Source organism: Desmodus rotundus, chromosome 3, assembly GCF_022682495.2.
Source record: "Desmodus rotundus isolate HL8 chromosome 3, HLdesRot8A.1, whole genome shotgun sequence".
NCBI classification, from domain to species: Eukaryota; Metazoa; Chordata; class Mammalia; order Chiroptera; family Phyllostomidae; genus Desmodus; species Desmodus rotundus.
In genome coordinates, this window is record NC_071389.1 from 159,749,364 (window position 1) to 159,770,575 (window position 21,212).

General features: G+C 36.8%; 1 protein-coding gene across 3 annotated transcripts in view; it reads left to right on the plus strand.

Moving 5' to 3' along the window:
• The window catches only part of GXYLT1 (glucoside xylosyltransferase 1), a 47,576-nt gene that overhangs the window by 18,182 nt on the left and 8,182 nt on the right, over positions 1 to 21,212 (plus strand). For all 3 annotated transcript variants that reach the window (XM_053921613.1, XM_053921615.1, XM_053921616.2), the window contains 5 exons: positions 3,186 to 3,357; positions 6,841 to 6,966; positions 10,416 to 10,667; positions 17,506 to 17,629; positions 17,925 to 18,097. In XM_053921613.1, the coding sequence (XP_053777588.1) occupies positions 3,186 to 3,357; positions 6,841 to 6,966; positions 10,416 to 10,667; positions 17,506 to 17,629; positions 17,925 to 18,097 (847 nt within the window). The remainder of the gene's footprint in view (positions 1 to 3,185; positions 3,358 to 6,840; positions 6,967 to 10,415; positions 10,668 to 17,505; positions 17,630 to 17,924; positions 18,098 to 21,212) is intronic.

Sequence of the window (21,212 nt, forward strand, 5' to 3'; positions counted from 1 at the left end):
CAGCACACTTGCAGAGCCTGATGAGATTGCGCCAATCAGTTGTGACCAAAATTCCCTAAATGACTGATCTTCCTGTGACTTCCTAGAAGGTTTTAGCTTTCCCTTCCTGTGGAATAGAAGCCCACTTTAGATTTCTTGCAATTGCAATTATTTCCTGTCCTTGGGGCCTGTGGACAGGGTGGAGGGCAGAGACACTTTAAAGTGTGTTTCCTCTTGTCAGTTTAGGTACTAAGTCTGTACTGTTCATAATGCTTTTACTAAAAGGGACAAGAGCAAATGCAATGTGGTGGATGGTACTCCTTCTGTGGAAATCGGTGGAAGGAGTAGTGGTAGTGGGACTAAAACTAGCCTTGCTGAAATGCCTGGCAGGAGGGGTCCCTGGGTCTGATTTTGGAGGGCTTTTTTTTTTTGGAACAACATTTGACTTATTTTTCTTAAAAAGGTTTCTTACACTTCTTGTCTCTGTATGTAGAGAATTCTGTGCTAAGCAACACTTGACTATTAAGGCTTTTGAAATCCCTGGCTTTGAGCTTTGCGGCAGGATCTAGTTATGGCCAATTAAACAATCCAAGCCCATTATAGGTTTTCAAGTCTTAGTGCTTTATTGAGGGCCTTTGTACCACCGGCAGAAGTAGGGTCTGGAAGCATTTGCTGGGAAGATGAGATCATTTAGAGCTCTGTGAAACTGTTGTGTGTCTTCACTGCCTTGTCTTTTATTGTGTCGTCATGGTTTGAGATGAACTGTGTCACACCCCCTTGAAGGTACAGAGAGCACAGATGTGTCTAGTCCTCCCTCTGCTAGGGTTTTAATATTATAAACTGAGAGGCTCCACAGAAAAGGGGAACATATAGAGGGTGCAGACAAGGGAGGAGATACTGCTGCTTTTTATTGCTTAAAAAAGACCCAAGCTTATGCTGACACCAGCGTGTGAAAGAGGTGGCAAGGCGGGTGGGGAGAGGATAAATTGGTAACTGTAACAAATGGTTCTTGCGCAGTTGCATAACCACGTGCAAAATTATGTAATTGTCCCCTACCTTAAACCATTCATAAAATTCATTCCTGGTAGATTAATTTAAATTTTAAAAGGAGAGTATATACCTAGTACTATCTTAATTTAATGATCTTAATACCTTGATGAAAAGTATCACCACTATTTCTGAAACAGTAAAAATGATTCTTGCAAGAACACCATTTCATATGTAACTTCTGCATGTAATGCCATTTAAATAATATTTAACGTTATGAACTATCTGGGAGAAGGTTTTTTTTTCTCTTAAAAAGCATATTCTTAAAGAACCTCACCTATAGAATAATGGACTTAGTAGCTTGAACAAAAGCCAAGTTATCAATATATTGAGGATTTTATGTTTCAGCCTCCCAGTAGAGGGATCAGGGAAAGAAATGATCACTAAGTTTTCTAGGAGATAAGTAATTTGGCTGAAGAGTTTTTCTACTCCTCTGCTGAATGAAGGGCGACAGTCAGTTACCGGTAACTGTGTATGGGAGATACTGCAGTGTAAGACAAATGAACCCATTTTCAGGCCCAAGGAACCCAGTCAGACGGGAAAAGCAGCAGTTGCAACTGCTGGCTTCAGTGTCTCCAGGCCCTGAGCAGGACAAGGGAAGATGACACCAACAGCAGGATTCAGACATAATTTTCTATTCTACTGTTGTGAAAAATTCCAAATGTTTAATAATGTCACAAGATTAAAATGTATGAATTTGATATTCAAGTATGTTTTATGTACTCAGTTGTTTGTATTTAATGCTACTTAGTGTGATTTTCTTTTCTGATATCCTGCTTGGTGGAGGGACTACCCATGAGCAAGACTAAGCTTTTCGTCAGAAAACACTTCTGGGACCGCTCTAGTACATGGACTTGTGGATACTCCAAGATCCCAAAGTCCTATGCTAAGGAATATAACTACAGTAATTTTAGCTTGTAAATTTGAGAGATGTGATTAATTACCCATCCCTGCTACTGCAAATCTCAGTTCTGTATACATACAACTGGTAATGTTAAACAATAGAATTTCTAATTCTTATGTATTTTACAGAAAGGATCTCTGTAAGCAAAAATTTAGTTGAAGTCAAATTTGTACATTTTTAGTTTGAAATGTTGGTGCTTGATAATGCTTTAATGTGTTATTAGTTGTGTTTTGTGTTGTTTTCCATTCTTACATTACTTTAGCTGTCAGTTTCAAAAAGATTATTTTATGCCATAATTACAGATGGGGTTTTTATTTTATAATATATATATGTTATTTAATGACAGTACAGTCATACACAGTTAGTTCTGTTCTTTAGTACTGGTAGTTAGTTCAGTGTTCAGGTGCGAGAGGTTTGAAATAGGCCTGGGGCTGTTTGCTGCTGCTCTGGGTTAGAAGTGGGGAGATACTTCCTTCCAAGATGCAATACTAGTGTTCTACTTGTATGTCTCAGACCTCCTCGGGCATTTTTACTGCTCACCGATTACTTGGTAAATGGGACTGAATGTATGTCAGTGAGAAAAGTTATGTGAAGGAAACTTTTCTTGTAATCAACATGGGTGAGAATTGGATATAATATTGAAATATTTATGGATGAATTTACGTCTGTGCTTGCTCTATGATTTGTTGGTTAGTGAAAGAGGATGTGAGCAGGGGTTTTAGATGAATTAAAAATAGTTTTGAGTGGATAATTGTTGCAGCTGGGAAATGGGCACATGGGGATCTTTCGTTGTATTCTCTAGTTTTATGTGTGTTTGAGATTTTTTTAATAATACATTTTAAAAACTGAATGTAAGATCATGAAATCAGGGATGCTCCCTTTCTCAATTGGGGGCGGGGGGCTTCTTGAGAGAATTAAACCCTAATGCCCTAAGGTATCCAGTGTGAATATTATTTCTCTCGCATGCATCTAGAATGGTGTTAATTATGTACCACTCTTGCAAGACTTGAGAAAGTAAGTAGGGTTTTTTTTTTTTTTTAAATGTTTTGTGGTTCCTAGTGAGGAACGTTGAAAGGCTGGTTGAGAGTATAGAAATATATGATTGAGTCATCATTGTACTGTTTTGTAACTTGATGTTTCTTTGCTTTTTAAATAGAAGTTTTGAACTTCAGTTTTTGAACATGGTCAAAATACCATGGTGTTAACATGTTAACCCTGTACTAAAACTTTTTGAAAATGTTTTCCTTTCTCTTAGGTACGGTCTGAAAATACAGCCCATTGAGAGAATGCACCTAGCGGTAGTGGCCTGTGGTGAAAGACTGGAAGAAACTATAACCATGTTGAAGTCAGCGATCATTTTCAGTATCAAACCTCTTCATTTCCATGTTTTTGCTGAAGATCAACTACATGATAGTTTTAAAGGCATAGTAAGTATTTGAGACTTAAGTCGGTAGAGTTGAATATTTAATGGCATGCTGTAATAGAATGTAGTGTTATTCCTTCATTGAACAAAAACATTTATTCTGTAACTCTGGCCTTGTAGAGAGGGGACTGTTCCCTGCTCCCATTTCATCTAAGAGTCAAGATCTGCGGTGTAAAGACAAAGGTTTGTTTTTGAAAGGGATTGGGCTACATAAAGTTTTTGCCAATCATGGAGATTTAAATTTACTGGCTATAGTTCTGGGATGTTTGCCTGAGAAGTCCTGTGATTTAATTTTGCTCCTCTCCTTGGCATGGGAGTGCCTCAGTCAGAGTGTACACAAAGGTTTGAATTCTGTTTTGAAGAGAGGAAACTAATGATTGACAGTATGGAGGGAAATGGCTTCTTGCTCTGATAAAAAAATTATTTTGGTTTTACATTAGTTTTAATCGATTTGGCTGTAATGGCAGAAAACTCAAAATAATAGGGGCGTAAACAAGATAGAAGTTTATTTTTCTCTCACATAAAAGTAGGCAGTGTGCAGTATGTGGTGGCTCCACTTCCTCATGGACTCTGCCTTTTCTCTTGTGGCTGGGCCTTCTTTAACTTAAGTCTTCTTCCTCATGATCCAAGATCGCTGCTGAAGCTCCAGCTATCACCTTCATATTCTAGCCATTGTGAGGGAAGAAGCAGTGAAGAGGGCAGTCCCCTCTTCCCAGAATTTGCACAGGACATTCCTGCCAATATTTCATTGGCCTAAACTTATTAATGTGACCATATCTAGCCGTTAGTGAGAACTGAGAATATATTCTGGTTGTGGCAGCTATGGAACCTCCTTACAACAACAATAAATTATTACTGTGCAGGAAGAGAACAGAAAGATAGGAGGAAGAACATAAGAAAAAGAAAATTCACCTGAAATCTTACTGCCTTGTGTTCTGAGATGGTGGTAAAGATGATGATAATGAATCTCTCTCCTCTTCCCTCAGCTACACTAAATTAAGCTTTCGGGCTCATTTGGAATTTTATGGTTGGTCTAAACATGTAGAAACATGTTTTTTTTTTTTTTAAGTTAAATTAGTTCATTTTGCACATTGAGTGAAAAAAATACTACTTGTGATCTCAAGCATTTTAGTTTTCTGCCAAAGTCTTTGTTCCAAGAGCTTTAAAGCTTTACTTACTGTTTTAAAACATCTCTAGTAGCTATATGAGGGGGTGGGACCCACAAAAAGACTCTGGAATTATTCTCTGGAGGGCAAGCGCCTTGTAGTACATGTTTCCCCTGCTAGGTGAGTGTTCTCACCTAGGAGCCCATCTGTATCAGTACACCAGCTGGTGGCGTCGTGAGAGGTTGCGGTCAGCTTCAGTGAATTTTTTTTGAAGACTCAGCACGTTTGCCCATTTTTGATGGGTGATTTACTTACTTATCTGCCAACATTGCTGTGAGTGTTCAGCAGTTTTCGACCAGAAAACAGCATGACCCCCATGCCTCACCCACTCTATTCACCTGATCTTGCCCTTTTCTCGAGTGACTTTTCTTTGTTTCCCTGGATGAAAAAAGTCCTCAAAGGGAAGTGTTTTGCCGATGTGGAAGAAATGAAACAAAAAAATGTCAGAAGTATCAAAAGGATCAAAATCGAAGAGTTCAAAAACTGTTTTTAGAGTAGTAAAAAAAAAATCTCATAGGTGTATCACATCAAATGGAAAGTACTTTGAAGGTGACTGAAGTTTAAACATGTAAGAATCAATAACACAATTTTTTATAAATAAGTTCCAGTTTCTTTTTGGGTCCCCCCTTATATTTTCAGTATGCGATTTTGTGATCTTGATCTCTGTCTGGATTGTTTTCTAAAATGTTAACTGAGGAGTTACTCTGATCCTAACAGTTCACAGAATAGATTGCTACCAACTGTGGAAACCTTTGAAATTGCAATAAAAAAATAAAATAAATTTATTGCTTTGTTTTATTTATTTATTTAAGATTTTATTTTTAGAGAGAGGGGAAAGGAGAAAGAGAGGGAGAGAAATACCAGTTTGTGGTTGCCCCTTGCGTGCCCCCCACTGGGAACCTGGCCCTCAACCTAGGCCTGTGCCCTGACCAGGAATCAAACCAGTGACCCTTTGGCTCACAGGTTGGTACTCAATCCACTGAGCCACACCAGCCAGGGCTATTTTTTTATTTTTAAAGATTTTATTATATTTCAGGGAGGAAAAAGGAGGAAGAAAGAGAAGGAGAGAAACATTGAATAATGAGGTTGCCTCTTGGAGGCCCCCAACTGGGAACCTGGCCTGCAACCCAGGCATGTGCCCTGACCAAGAATCAAACTGGTGACCTTCTAATTGCCACACCAGTGCTCAGTCCACTGAGCCCTAGCAGCCAGGGATACTGCTTCATTTTATATGCAGCCTCTTTATTGTGTTCAGATCTGGCTGAGTTATTGCTTGTGTAATACTATTATTTTAAATTTACTTTTCTTTAACTATCATAGTCAACTCTGAGAATGGTTTTGCTTTTGGTGGAAGGTATCTAATATTTTGTGGAACATGTTTTTACTGCAGAAAAGAAGACTAAATATTAGAATGTTAAATTAAAATGATCAAGATTTCATCTTGAAGTTGGTATCGAGAGGATCCATATAGGTTGCTCAGGGAAAATAAAATGCTAGTGTTTTAAACTGATTAACAGAGACATCAAGGTAGAGTGTTGGAAGTAGAGATACTCCCTTAGACTATGTTGGAAGGCATTGTTTTAAAAATTCCTTGAACACAGTCATCATTCAAAAAGAACATCTTTAGCCTGTTACATAACCTCCTTGTTTTGCAACCCCCCCCAATTGTGAGTGCTTTGTAGGGAATTTGAATCAACAATTCTGTTAAAGCAGCAATGACAGGTAATTTGAAACAATTTGAAACAATTCAGTGTCTTGAAATGCATGCAGGATACTAAAGAGTAAACATGTTCATTATAGACTTTCAGATGTTTTGCTTTTTTAGAAGTTGGCATTGGATATGTATTTATCAGAGTACTTTATTATCAGTAATATCTATGCATATTAAAAGCACATAGACATTTTCTAATCAGTTTCCTATAGGTCTGATTTTGAATGTAAACATTGTCTATTATATCATACATGTTATGGTAATAAAATTAGTACTTAATTTTTCTGAGTTTAAGGATTGAGAAGAATTATATATCAGGTAAAATTCAGGGAGATGAATAACTTGCAAGGCTCTTTCAACTTTCTGATTTTGTAGTTGATTTCCTTAAAACTGTTATTGTGCCTTTGTAGTAGAGTCTTTCTAGCATATTACTATGATTTTAAATGAAAACAAAATGGTGAGGAAAGAGATTGACTTTCTCTTAACTGTGTGTAATACAGAATGTATAATATCTTAATTTTTAGCTTTTAAAAATAATCTGTTGCTGTATGATTTTACAGAGAAAATTGAAAGTGAAACAAATCTAAACTGATTTTTTAATATTTTTTAGCTTGATAGCTGGTCATTTCTACATACATTTAATTATTCGTTATACCCAATAACTTTTCCAAGTGAAAATGCAGCAGAGTGGAAAAAGCTCTTTAAACCTTGTGCTTCCCAGAGATTATTCTTACCGGTAAGTTTTTTCCCCAGTGGTTTGCCTTATTTTATTTTATTTTTTTGACTCTTGCTTTTACACACAAGTTAATAAAAGAGTTGCATCTAAATCATTAAGTAAGCACACATACACTTTTCCCTTTGAATGTAAGGGAAAACACACCTTCCCATAGAACAAATAAAAGCTACAATAAAAACCTGTGTTAAAATGAAAAATGTTAGTAATTTCTGTTGAAGTACGGTTTTTTACATTTTAATTTATTCAGTGCTAGAAACTTACATCTCTAAGAAGAAATAGAGGTCGTCAGATTTAATAGAGCAAATTTTGTTTCCAGCAGAAATGCAGTGGTAGTATCATTTTCAAATTGCAGATTTCACTTATAACTTGGGAAATGAAGTAGATTGCATCATTAAGTAACCTTTTTTGTTACCTTTTCTAACTAATATTTTAACCCACGAAAAATTTAAGGCATGTGTAAACCCCGATTATTATTTTTTTAATCTAAAAATATCCAGAAAGGCTACCCATTCATTTTGAATTGAAATGAAAAATGATTTCACCCACAGTTTTAAAATTCACAGTAGTTAAATTAGTACCACTACATTGTTTAAGATCGTTATAGCAGTAGAAATGCTGAATTTAAGAAGCTTACAAGTTTCTTGAAAGGATATGGATTATGGGGAAGAAACTGTAGTTACTTGTTAGTATTAATTGGATTAAGGGAAGTCTTAGCATATTAAAGATATAGTTTACTGAATTCACAATATCAGTGAGATTTAAAGTTACAATTTTGATTGCTGAGTCTCCTAACTAGTATCCTAGTTGCTATGCATAAAAAAATAGGTCCTAGGATCTTTTTCACTTTCCACTTCCAATGTAAGAAGCACACAAATAAGGGATTTAAGATAAGGGGGAAAGCCTAAGAAGTTTCAGATACTTTTAAATACATAGCCTTTATAAGTTAAAAAACTTTATGTTGAATTATTGCAGGGTTACATTCATTTAATAATTTGAGTGCCTATTTTTTTGCCAAACATCTGTGATAAAGTGCTGGGTATATAGGGATGAGTGGAACAGACAGGTTTCTTGTTTGCCTTGTTTCTTTTCTGATGTGGGAGAGACACTAAACAAACACAATATGACATTAAGTAAACACAAATTTGTTACTAAAAATGTGATGAAAGAAGCATGAGATTACTGCTGTTTATATTCCACTCTTCATTATAGACAGGTTTAATTTTTTATTTTTAATTACAGTTGTCATACTAGTTTCAGGCATACAACCCCCTGATTGCGCATTCATATCACTTACGAGGTGATCCTCCTAACAAATCTGGTATCTGTCTGACACCGTACACAGTTACTACAGCAGTCCTGACGACACTGTCTGTGCGGTGCTGTACCTGCCCGTGACTGTTCTGTAACTACCAGTTTGTACTTCAGAATCACTTCGCCTCTTTTACCCATCCGCCAGCTCCTCTCCCATCTGGCAACCGTCAAAATGTTATCTGTACCTATAAGTCTGTTTCTGTTTTGCTTGTTTATTTGATACTTTAGATTTTACGTATAAGTGAAATCATCTGGCATTTATCTTTGTCTCTCTGACTTATTTCACCTAACCACAATACCCTCTAGGTCGGTCCATGGTGTTGCAAATGGCAAAATTTCATTCTTTTTTATGGCTGAATCATATTCCATTGTATATATGTACCACTTCTTTATCTATTCATCTGTTGATGGACACTCACAAGTTTAATTTTTGATGTTGTAAGATTTGCCAGATCATTTAATGATGTAATTTGGTTGAATTCTTAAATGGAATTTGAAATACTAAAAATACTTGAAGCCTGTCAAATTATCCTCATACTTCATTGTTACTTATGTATCTTTTAAGTTGATGCTTTATTTTTCTAAGCGATAAACTTGTTTTTTTTACGGGGTTTTCTCTTTAAAAATGGATGGATCAAGAGACCTAATGCACAGGTGGCAAACACAAGGCCTGCAGGCTGAATCCAGCCTCCACCTTGTTTGATCCAGCCAGGAACCTTCTACCCAGTGGCAGCGCCGAGCTCTCTGCCTCTAGTTAAGGAGTAGTTATTTATACAGCCCTAAAATTATATTCGGCCCTCTAAAGGCAACCGTGAGGCTGATGTGGCCCCCGGTAAAAATGAGTTTGACACCCTTGAACTAATGTAAGCTCCGCCAACTTCTTCCCCCAAAAGGAACCACAGAAAAATACTGATGTGGTTATTATTTAACATTATGTCTGATACCCAGTTGTCAGGGGCTCCAACAGTGAATTTGGATCTTTTTGCAGTGTCTTTCTAGTTTGCAACAACACAGTAATCTGTAGGCACACACTGTACCATGGTTCAAAAGCAGAAGGTTGATATAAAAACAGCTGCCCTCATTTTCCTCCCCCCCAAAAGAGAGAGAGGGACAGACATATAGACGCACATAACATTGTGTTTTAATTGAGGCTTTGAACAGTGAACCTTCCCTATTCTTTGCTGCAGTCAACCGTCAGATTTTTTTCAGTCTGATATTAAACCAGCTGGTGGGGGGAATTGGGTGATTTCAGCCTCCAACTGCTCATTAAGGTCATTGCTTAACTTTAGCCATAGGAGGAGGTAGCATCTTTGAAACAGAGCAGAATCAGCATCAAGCTCTTACTCTCATATTTTTAACTAAAAAGGTTTAGGTTAAACTAATTATTGAGTCTTACCAATACATTAGGGTTGGCAATAAATTTAAATTTGCAAAAGTCAGATTCTAAAGTTCATAGGTAAGGCAGAAATTTAAAAAAAAATTACCTTTGAAAATCCCTCCAACATGTCTTAAACCTCCAAGACATGTCGGAGATTTAACATCTCTCAGAAAGTAACAGCGTAGCAGTCTGTCTTCCAAGACAAGTCTTGTCTTTACTCTTGCAGAGTGTGTGCACATTTCCTTTGATATGCTAGGCACACAAGTAGGAGCATGGACTTGAGTGAGCTAGGTAGTCTGGGTTCCAGTTTTCACTCTACCATTTACTAGTTGGGACCAAAATGATGTAAAGGCACCAGCCATTAGTGTTACAAGTCAAGGGGACAAGTTCAGAAGATCTTCACTTGTGTTGGTTTATTTCTTTATCTACCTCAAGAAGTTAAGATTCAAGATAGAAATTCACCTAAGTTAGTGGGGTTTTTTTCATTAAAATTTTCTCCCTAATATCAGAACATTGCTTTTATTTTATTCTTATTATTACAGTTTTTGTTCCAATTTGTTTTTATAGCTTTTCTTCTCTAAAAGTTAATATAAAGATTAACGTAATACATATATGCTATAAAAATGACAGATTGAGAAAAAATTACTTAAATAAGTTGATGTAAATTATCTCTCAGGTATTTCTTTGTAATTAAATCCTCTTATATTTTATATTAAATAAATAGAATTATAGTTAATGATTCAAATGTCTCTATTCATAGTTAATCCTGAAAGAAGTGGACTCACTATTGTATGTCGACACCGATATCCTATTTTTACGGCCTGTTGATGACATTTGGTCTTTACTGAAGAAATTTAATTCCACACAAATTGCTGCAATGGCACCGGAACACGAAGAGCCTCGAATAGGATGGTATAACCGCTTTGCCAGACATCCATACTACGGAAAAACGGGAGTAAACTCTGGAGTTATGTTGATGAACATGACTAGAATGAGAAGGAAGTATTTCAAGGTAAGTCACTGATAGAGGTAGTTGGTTAACATTATTTTCCCTCCACATTGGTTTCTGATTTAATTTTGCTCTATTAAAAACTAGGTTGAACTGTTCAGAATTTTTCCATTTATGTGAAATATTTGAAGAAATGTGTGCTCTTAGTATTCTGTTTATGAGAGCGTTACAGTAGCTCAAACCAGATAGCATTACAGTAAAGTAAAATAATACCCTCTAGTGAATGTCATCTTCCTAGGCAGTAGTTGTCATTTTGTGGTTAATGCGGCCATGGACTCGAGTCTAAAGTATGATACATCTTGTGGGAACACCAAGAGTTGTGGTTAAGAGTGTAAGACTCTGGATCCTGCTGGCTTGGTTCAAACTCTAGGACCTTGGGTAAGTTTTGAACATCTGTGGGCTTTAGTTTTCTCATTTGTGAAATGAGGATGATAAGGTAAGAGTACCTATGTCATAAGTATTTGTGAGGATGAGTTAGCATGGTGACTAACACATAGTTAATGTACAGAGCATGGCACATAGTAAGCACTCCAATGTTAGCCAAAAACAGTGACTTTTGAAACACCCATATAGACTTACTATTTCTCCCTTTGCATCTAGTTAGGACTAAAGTAAACATTAAGAGATATTATGTCTTACATGATATGATATATATAAGGTCTGTCCGGAAACAATCCAGCCATTGTTAATACATTGTGTGACATCAGTGTAACCTGGCAGTCAAGGAGAGTGGACTGGAATGCGTGTGCATGAACAATGATGACTTCACCATACTAGTCAATGGGGCAGTAGACACTGTTGAATGAGCACATGTACTGTGTGGCTGTCACATTCTAAGTACTTGAGTGTGTAGAGCAACAGATCTGCATCAAATTTTGCTTTAAGCTTGAACATTTCTCTGCGGAAACTATTCGGATGATTCAGAAGGCTGCAGCTATGGGCAACTGCTGATTGGCAGCTTCATTACAACCATGCATTCTGCGCATGCGTCACTTCTTGTGCAGAATGTTTTGGCGAAACATGCAATCACCCAGGTGACTCAGCACCCCTACAGCCCAGATTGGGCACCCTGCAACTTCTGACTTTTCCCAAAACTAAAATCACCTTTGAAAGGGAAGAGATTTCAGACCATTGAAGAGATTCAAGAAAATATGAGGGGACAGCTGATGGCGATTGGGAGAAGTGTGTGAGGTCCCAAGGTCCTGCCTACTTTGAAGGGGACTGAGGTGTCATGGTCATATGTACAGTGTTTCTTGTATCTTCTTCAGTAAATGTATTTTTCATATTACGTGGCTGCATATTTCTGGACAGATCTCATATGTATGTTTGTATACATATATGTCAGATAGTTTTCTTACAGCTTCTAGTTGAACAGACTTTACGTTGTTACTTTCTACCCCTTTTTACGTGTGTGATTTAAATCTTGCCTTCATTACAGTTGTTCCTCTTTGGTGTAGGCAGCAGTGCTGCTTGTTGCTGTCACCATCCACACCCTGACATTTCAGCCTTGGCGAAGTGGTGCACTCAGTACAGACAGACTGTTTGTGCCCATCGCTGTTATCTTCTGGAGACCTAGTAAACCTAAGCTTTTTTTTTGTTTAATAAAGCTTTTCCATTTTCTGAACCTTTCTGAAAACTTGATTTCATTTTACCTTTGTCTCCCACAGTTGAATGCATTAATAAGGCTGGTGTAACCTGTGTTCTTGCTTAACAGTAAACATCTTTCTTCAGTTACCCAACTTGTTAATATATCTTTAGTTTTGAAATTTCGCATACTGTAAATTTACTAAATAAGGTGTAAAACTGTGAGTTTTTTTCCATTTTCTATGCACAGTAATAGTGTACCAGAAGATGGTGCTATAAGATTATCTGCTAAGGAATAATGTGACTTCTCAGTAACCCTTCATTTGAAATTCACAGTTATGAGAAACTTAGTGTTGCAAAGAACCTTAGAGATAATTTAGTGTAACACCCTTGTTCAATTTTTAAAAAATTTCTAAATGCAGCTATATAGTTAAAACTATGATTATTTTTACTAACTTTTTACTTATTTAAATATCATTCTTAAATATTTTAATAGTTTCTCCCCTTTTCTCTTTTCATCTGTGGCATATTTTAAACCATCTGGAGATGTATTTATGGAACTTAAAATAATTTTTAAACTTTCAAACTTTTGTTTTCTTCTATGCATTAATGACGTAATGAAGAAAACTATAGGCGGCATGATTGTGCATTAACTCTGTAGGTACAGTTTGCTTCATACCTACTGTCTCTTGTGTTCCAGACAATCCTCTTCTTGCTCACTGGGAACAAGGCAAATTGGCTTTGTGTTCAAATGTTATTACAATTATGAATTCTGAGATGCTTCCATGAAATTTGCTGAGTTTTTAATTCCTTTTTCATAATCTTTGTTTTCCTGATTGCTTTCCAGGCTGTATCTGTAGCAAACATTGCTTTGTTTTTTCCTTATTTTACAATTTCTGGCACAGATCTTTAATTTTAGAGCTCTCGTGATAAATTACTTGTAATAACTTTCCAAACTATTTCATACAGATCCATGAATATTGTCCCACAGTTCTTACCACATGAAGAGTTATAAGACTACCCATTTAGGGTAATGGCCATGCTTTAAATTCTTACTGCTTTGCTATCTCCCAATTTGTACCACTCATGACTCTTCAGTTCTAACCTGATGTATCATAGTTATATATATTAAAAGTAGTAAAGATTCTGCCCCAGCCAGTGTGGCTCAGTTGGTTGGATTGTTGTCCTGTGGACCAAAAGGTCACAGGTTCTATTCCCAGTCAGGGCACATGCCTGGGTTGTGTGTTCAGTACCTGGTTGGGGTGCGTAACGAGGGGCAATCAGTGTTTCTCTCTCACATTGATGTTTCCCTCTCTTTCTCCCTCCCTTCCCCTCTCTCTACAATAAAATTTAAAAAGTAGTAAATTTTCTATTTTTTTATTCTTTTTTCACCATAATGCCTGATAGATGATGATGTAACAGTGGTTAAACTATTGCTTTGCATTTTGTGTTATTGTTTGTGTAGTATTGAATCCCTGTTAGGATATTTCTTAACTTTTTTTCTATTTATTAGAGAAAAACCAAAGAATATAAATAAGGCATCTTGAGAATCCTTTCCTTCTATGTTTACTGTACCTGTTCACGTCCTGCCATATATTACTTTGCAGAGTAATTTTTGTCATTTTTCTCCTCCTATTGAGAACAGGAAGTGACTTTTGTTCACTTCGTATTCTCAATATTTAGTATGGAACCTGGCATAAAGTGGCAACTCAGTAGATAATCACAGCAAAAGACAGATGAAAGTTTTGGAAACAAGGACGTTAATAAATTATTGAAAATGTTGGGAAAGAGAACACTTACCATGGGGTGGACATGGTAGTTGCTTTTACGTATTTGAAAGATGCATGCGACACAGAACTTTTATTGGTTTATATATACTATACCTTATGAGAACAGAATATCAACGAATCTCTTACCAAAAGGGGTAGAATTTTCAGAGATTAGTGGAGTAGCTAATCTTTGGAAATTGATGAGTTTGCAGCCTTGTTGGAACATAATATGAACAGCCACCTGTCATTCTTATATTTATAAGGTGGACTGATAATGGTAATGATCCTATATGTTTCCCAAAGATACATAATTCTAAAAATGAAACTGATTGATCTTAATATAATACATGTGCATTTTGGTAGTAGGTTTGCTAAAATTAGTAAATTAGAATTATGTATGATGTGGGTAAAAGTGGGTGTACAGTTCAAATAGAAAATAATGCAGCGTGGCTGATGTAGCTCAGTGGATAGAGCACTGGCTGTGAACCAAAGGATCGCTGATTCGATTCCCCGTTAGGGCACATGCCTGGGTTTCAGGCCAGGTCCCCAGTAGGGTGCCATGTGAGAGGCAACCATATATTGATGTTTCTCTCCCTTTCTTTCTCCCTCCCCCTCTCTCTAAAAATAAATAAATAAATAAATAAATAATAAAATCTTTAGAAAATAATATAGTTAATAAATAATAATATGAATAAATTCTTTTGTGTACTTAAAACTGCCAAATCCCTGTGTTTTCTTAAATTACAAAACTAAATCATACTTATTAAAATGTACATAATTCATTGTATGTAAACTTAAAAAACCATTGCATTGTGTATAGAGTTCCCTCATTACACACCACTCTCCCCTGTTTCATTTCTTTGCCCAAATGACAGAAAGTTTGCTAGGTACCATATTCTTCAGACCCTTTAAAAAATCTAATTTGCAACTTATACACATGCACATTAGCACTTATATATGGGGTCCTTTTATACATCTTTACCTTGCTTTTTTTCCTTAGTCAATATATAATTAATTGCTTTTTGTCAAATACACATAGTGTGTCACGGTTTTCTATGTAAGTATGGTATTGTGGAGAATGGATAATTTGGTTTTATTGTTTGTGTGTACTAGTATGAACATGAAGTTATATGGCTGAAAAATATCTCGTATTTTAATTTGTATTTTTCTGACTCTGCTACCAGAATGGATAAAAATCTTTTAATATAATTTTAACCCATTTCTTTTTCCTCCTTTACGAATGGTTTTTTTGTCCATAACCTTGAACTCTTTCTGTACTTGATGGTTTCTCTAATTTTGTTGACTTGAACTCCTTTTATATACAATGGCTTTCCACTAAACTCATTTCTCATTTTCATTGGTTGTCTTCGATATTCTGGGTTACATTATCAACAAATAATACGAGTGTTGTTGCTTCCTGTCTAGTATTTTTCTAGTGGTATTTTCTTTTCCAGTCAAAGGTTTTTTCCCCCCCCCTTTAAGTTTCCCTCCTCAAGACTACATTGGATCTTGCATTAATTGATTGGTCTTTGAATAAGTATATTTATGTACGTGTGTGTATAAATCTGTCTGTCTTGTCTGTGCACATTTGAAGAGATTGGACCCAGTGCGGACTTGACCGTGGCGTGGTATAGCGGTTCCACCAGGCCCGTCTGTTAACTATGTTGCTGGTCTTCTTCCTTGTGCAATTCATATTTTCCTTTGCAGATTCTAAGGACATTTTGTTAACCTATTCAGTGACTTATTTCAGAGTCATCCTCCATGAAGTATTTTCTTATTTTCTTAATTTAAACTAGTTGCAGTCATTTTCCAGATTTGGGGGGACGAGGGACTTTTGATTATTTTATAATTACTGTGATTACTGCATTCTGACATACTTCACACAATCATAATACGATTATAGCAGATCAAATTTAGTTTAAATGCATATATTTTTTAGGAATTCTAGCTTTTCTTTTTCTTTCTTCAAGGATAGATTGTTTATACCCACATTGAGTTTATTATGTATCCTAGTATAGCTATAGCAGTGTTTTTCAAACTTTGGAGGAGGATCGATTATTTATTCATAGAGAGAAAGGAGGGGGGAGGAAGAAAGAAAGGGAGAGAAACATCGATGTGAGACAGAAACATCAGTGAGGGACCAAACCTGCAACCTAGGCATTTGCCCTGACCAGGCGGCCTTGCGGTACATGAGACAACTCCCAATTCACTAAGCCACACCAATAAGGGTGATTTTTTAAAAAATTTACAATCTGTAATGAGCTGATACTTTTCTAAAAATGTTGTAAATAAGTTAGTAGAAAAATACTAGATCAAGTAGACATAAAATTATTCTGTTAAATTGCTATAAAAGTGTTTAAATCTTCCTCTTACTTTCTGTACTTAGCCTCGTAGAGGGCATAAAAAATTCACTGATTGGCGTGCTGCACACTGCACTTTGAGGAATACTGGTTTGAGTCTGGAGAGTTTAAAAGATTCAAAGAGGTGTAAGAAGCTTACTGTTCAACTCCATCTTTTCACACTCCAGATTCCTATGATCCAGAGCACTCTTTCAATGCTGTTGTTTACTTAGGTATTTGTGTGTTAAAATAATCTATGATGCTGAAAAGGCAACTGATGAAATTCAGTACCTTTTTTTTTTTTTTTAATTCTCACCCAAGGATATATTTACTGATTTTAGAGAGAGAGCAAGATGGGGAGAGTGGGAAGGGGAAGGGGGTGGGGAGAGAGAGAGAAGGAGAGAGAGAGGGAGAGAGAGAGAGAAAGAAAAACAGAAACAAAGAAACAAATAGTAACATTGATGTGAGAAAGAAGCATCAATACAAGTACCTCTCATGTGCACCCCAACTGGAGACTGAACCCACAACCTAGGTATGTGCCCTGACTAGGGATTGAACCCGGAACGCTTTGGTGTACGGGAGGATGCTACAACCAAGTGCCAGTATCTGTTTTTGATAATAGCAGTTCCAAATGATCTCTTTGAAATGCCAATTATAAAAGATTAGCAGATCAGTCTAAGAATAATAGTAATCATGGCAAGAATAGTAGAAGCTAACTGCGATGCCCCATGTGTCAGGTACTGTTAGAAGTACCTTTTAATTGTGTAGTGACAGATTTAATCCTCTATAACTCGGTGACATAGACAAAGACAGGTACTTTGTCTAGACGTATGACGTGGATACTAAAATGCTCTGCATTTTAAGATGAGGTCACAGTCATAAGACGTATCCATTTCCTACTTTACATTTCTTTCCCAACTTTATTAGTGTTGCCACTTTCCATGCAGCTTCAGGTAGCTCCTTCTATCTTCCCCACTGCGGCTGGGCAGCCTCACTCACATTTAGGGTTCACGTTAGAGTCACTGGATGTCATAACAAAGTTTATATTTATTCTCGTTGCTCTGTAATGATTGCTGAGGGAAGAACGGGGACCTGTCATTGTGCTGCCGTCGTGGCGCCTGAGGATCTCCTCACTGTGTTTACCAACAGAACGACATGACCCCTGCACGACTCCGGTGGGGAGACGTCCTGATGCCACTGCTCAGAAAATACAAACTGAATATCACGTGGGGCGACCAGGATCTGCTGAATATCATATTTTTTCATAATCCAGGTACCCATTGTAATTACTTTAAGTCTTTGCATTTGTAAAAAAAAAATTACAGTATTTAGTCAAAGTGAGGAAACATTTATTTGATTTTGGCTTATAAGTGATCACTGTGTTAAAGACAATAAAACTTTTCTTGAATATTGACTTAGTAGGAAGAGATGTAAATGCTAAACCTATTTTAATTTACTATTTTAAATTTTATTCTGTAAGGCCTGTATTTTTAAACTAAAATTGTTGCAAAATACGAATTCTGTGGAATTATGGTTGCTACTTCATTGTTTTGTCTTTCTTCACATAGAAAGCCTTTTCGTTTTTCCGTGTCAATGGAATTATCGGCCAGATCATTGTATTTATGGAAGTAATTGCCTAGAAGCAGAAGAAGAAGGAATCTTTGTTCTTCATGGGAACAGAGGTGTTTACCATGATGATAAGCAACCAGCATTTAGAGCTGTTTATGAAGCACTGAGAAATGTAAGCGTTCTTAAAAAGTTTTTATGTGGAAATACTTGCAGGCTTACAGAGAATTGGTGAGAACAGTACAAGGAATTTCCATGTCCTTTACTGCTGGAAGTAGATGTGCGTGTTCACATTTTACCCCGTTCGCTTTATCATTGGTTCTCTTTGTAATACATTTTTTTCTGAGCCATTTGACTGTAAGTGGAATACATCATGTGTTTTCACCCTAATAACTTGTGTGTTTTCACTGAGAATAAGGGCATTTTCCTATTACCCTCAGTACAGATATCAGAGTCAGGAAACTTACTGTTGATACGATACTTTACCATCCTCGTGGCTTTACTCTTCTTTACCTCAGAACAGTTTCTCAGTCTTTCTTCGTCTTCTCTGGCATTGGCATTTTGGGGAGAATAGAGCCCCTTAACCCCTTTTATTATTAGAATGTTCTTCATATTGGCTCCTGTGACGTTTTCTTACGACTAGGTTGAGGGCACGCCCTCCTGGCCGGCATACCGTGGAAGTGAATTTGCGCTCTTCTCAGGGTAGCACAGGCACACTCACTTCTGTGTGCTTGTGTCTCATCGGTGACGTCGGTTTTAATCCCTCAGTCAAAATGTTGTTCAGTTTACCCACTGTATAGTTACTTTTCCTCTTGTAAACAGTTTACGGGGAGACTCTTAAATCATATAGATACCCTCCTCATCAGAATGCCCACGGTAGGTTTAGAGCGCGTTGCTGCAAGTCTTCACTGTGGTGGTTGCAAGGTGGTGAGCGCCCAGCTCTCCTCCCGCATACAGCTCTGGCACTCCGCGCTCACTCCCTTTGTGCCCACCTACTGATTTATACATTATTGGTGTGAAGTCAGTATGTACTTTTTCTGATGATTTATAATGCATTATTCCCTTTTATTTATGTTCAAAATTTGGCCATCGGGAGCCCCTTTTGCCTACCACCTCTTGTGCCCTTTTGACATATTCCCATCAATATTTTGAGTAATTCACATCATTCTTTTGAGTAATTCATTATTTGCGACAACAAATTATTCCAGGCTTATCTTGATATGCTTTCCCTACCGTAGCCCTGAAATTAATTATATGTCAAAGGAGGCTTGTTCCTTTTGGTAAGCTTCAGGTGCTAGGCATGCTTATTGCTGTAAGGGGGTCTTTACTTCTTAGACCTTTCAGTAACAGAGCTAGGAAATATAAACACACACTCTTACAATAATGCGCCCACACCAGTGCCCCTATTTCTGTTCCCCCAAGGCCCTTCCTTGCCATGTTCTATTCTGTGTTTTTGTGTTTTATCTCCTTCTATAGTTAGAATCCCGGCTCCTAACATGAAATATTTCCTCATTTGCTTAATCCTACAATACATCTAAAATCATTTGAAAATGCTCTATTCATAACCTTTATCTCTACTCCCCACTTCAGAAAAAACCAACCTATTCAGAAGAGTTAAGGATTATTTCCAGACCTTTATCTTCCCCTCCCATGCCCCAGGACGAGGTGTGCACTCAATAATTGTGCTCAGAAGTTACTTGGATTAGTTCTTTTATCCTCCCTTTCAGTGAAGTTAATTTTCTTCATTTTGAATACATTTGGATTCATTTATTTCAGTATGCTTTTAGTTTTAAGTATTTTTTCCCTGTCCCTGTTGATTTAACTTTCATTTGATATGCGGAGTGTTAATAGACTTCAAAAAGTCAAACTATGTAAGGGTTTACTTAGGGTCAAACTGTCACTCCTTGCCCACCTCTTTCCACCCCCCACCCCACTCCATAGGTTTTCCGGTTTGTCCTTCCTATGCACATGAGCAGATACGTGTATGTTTTATAACTCCCCTCTTCTTAAACAAAATGTAGCATATAGTTTATATATTTTTGCTCTGTAATTTTTTTAATTAAAATATTCAGGAAGTGCATGCATTTATATATATCTTTCTCATTTTTTATAGCTGTATGATACTCCATTTCATTTATATGCCAAAGGTTATTCAGCTTGTCTCGTATTTGAATATGTTGTTAGTTTTCTAACAATTGGAATTACAAATGATAGAGCAGTGCAGAACTGTGCCATATGTGTATTTGTATTGTTGGGAGATGTGACTCGGTAAATTCCTGGAGGTGAGGTTGATGGATTGATGGTAATGCCTGCTTCACCTGCGGAGGGATTGTCGCATGCCCGCCCATCATTTATGAGGGGGCCTGTCTTCCACAGCCCCCTCAGTGGAGGGTTCTATCGGGCTTTTAAAATTTTGTCTTTTAGATGAGTGAGAAATGGCATCTTAGTTTAGTTTTAATTTGTATTTCTCATATGAGTGAGGTGAACATCTTTTTATGTGTTAAAGAGCCATTTTTTATATCTTTTTTGGTGAATTTTCTTTCAGCTCTTTCACCTTTTTATAATGTTTTAAAAATAACTTGATTGATACATATTTTATATACCACAAAGTTCATCCATTTAAAGTGATCATTTAGCATATTTGCAGAGTCACCGTGAAGATGTTTTGGTCATTACTCCCCCCCACCCCCACCCCCGACAGCCGTTGCAAGTTCTTTGTATATCAGGAATATCAGTCCTTTATCTGCAATTTCTGCTATAATATTTTTCTCCCAGTTTTAATTTTGTGGCATTTTTTGCCATTTAATCTGGATTTTATTTAAAGATTTTATTTATTTATGTTTAGAGAGAGGGGAAGGGAAGGAAAAATAAAAGGAGAGAAACATCGTTGTGAAGGGGAAACATCTATCAGTTGCCTTCCAGGCCCCGTCTGGGGACCAACCCGGCAAGGCAACCCAGGCAGGTGCCCTCACTGAAAATTGAACCATTGACCTTTTGTTTTGTGGGATGATGCCCCCAACCAACTGAGCCACACTGTCAGGGCTCAATCTGATTTTTAAAAAAAATTTGTGTAATCAAGTTTATCAGCCTTTTTTTTTTTTAAATGCATAATTAGAAAGTCCTTTCCTAACTACACTCAGGTTATTGAAGAATTCACCTATGTATTATTTCATTTATTACATTTAGTCCTTTGCTCAATTTGGAATTTACTCTTGTATTGGGTGAGGAATAGATCTAATTTGATCTTTTTCCAAATGGCAGTCTTGTCCCAGCACCATTTATTTAAAAGT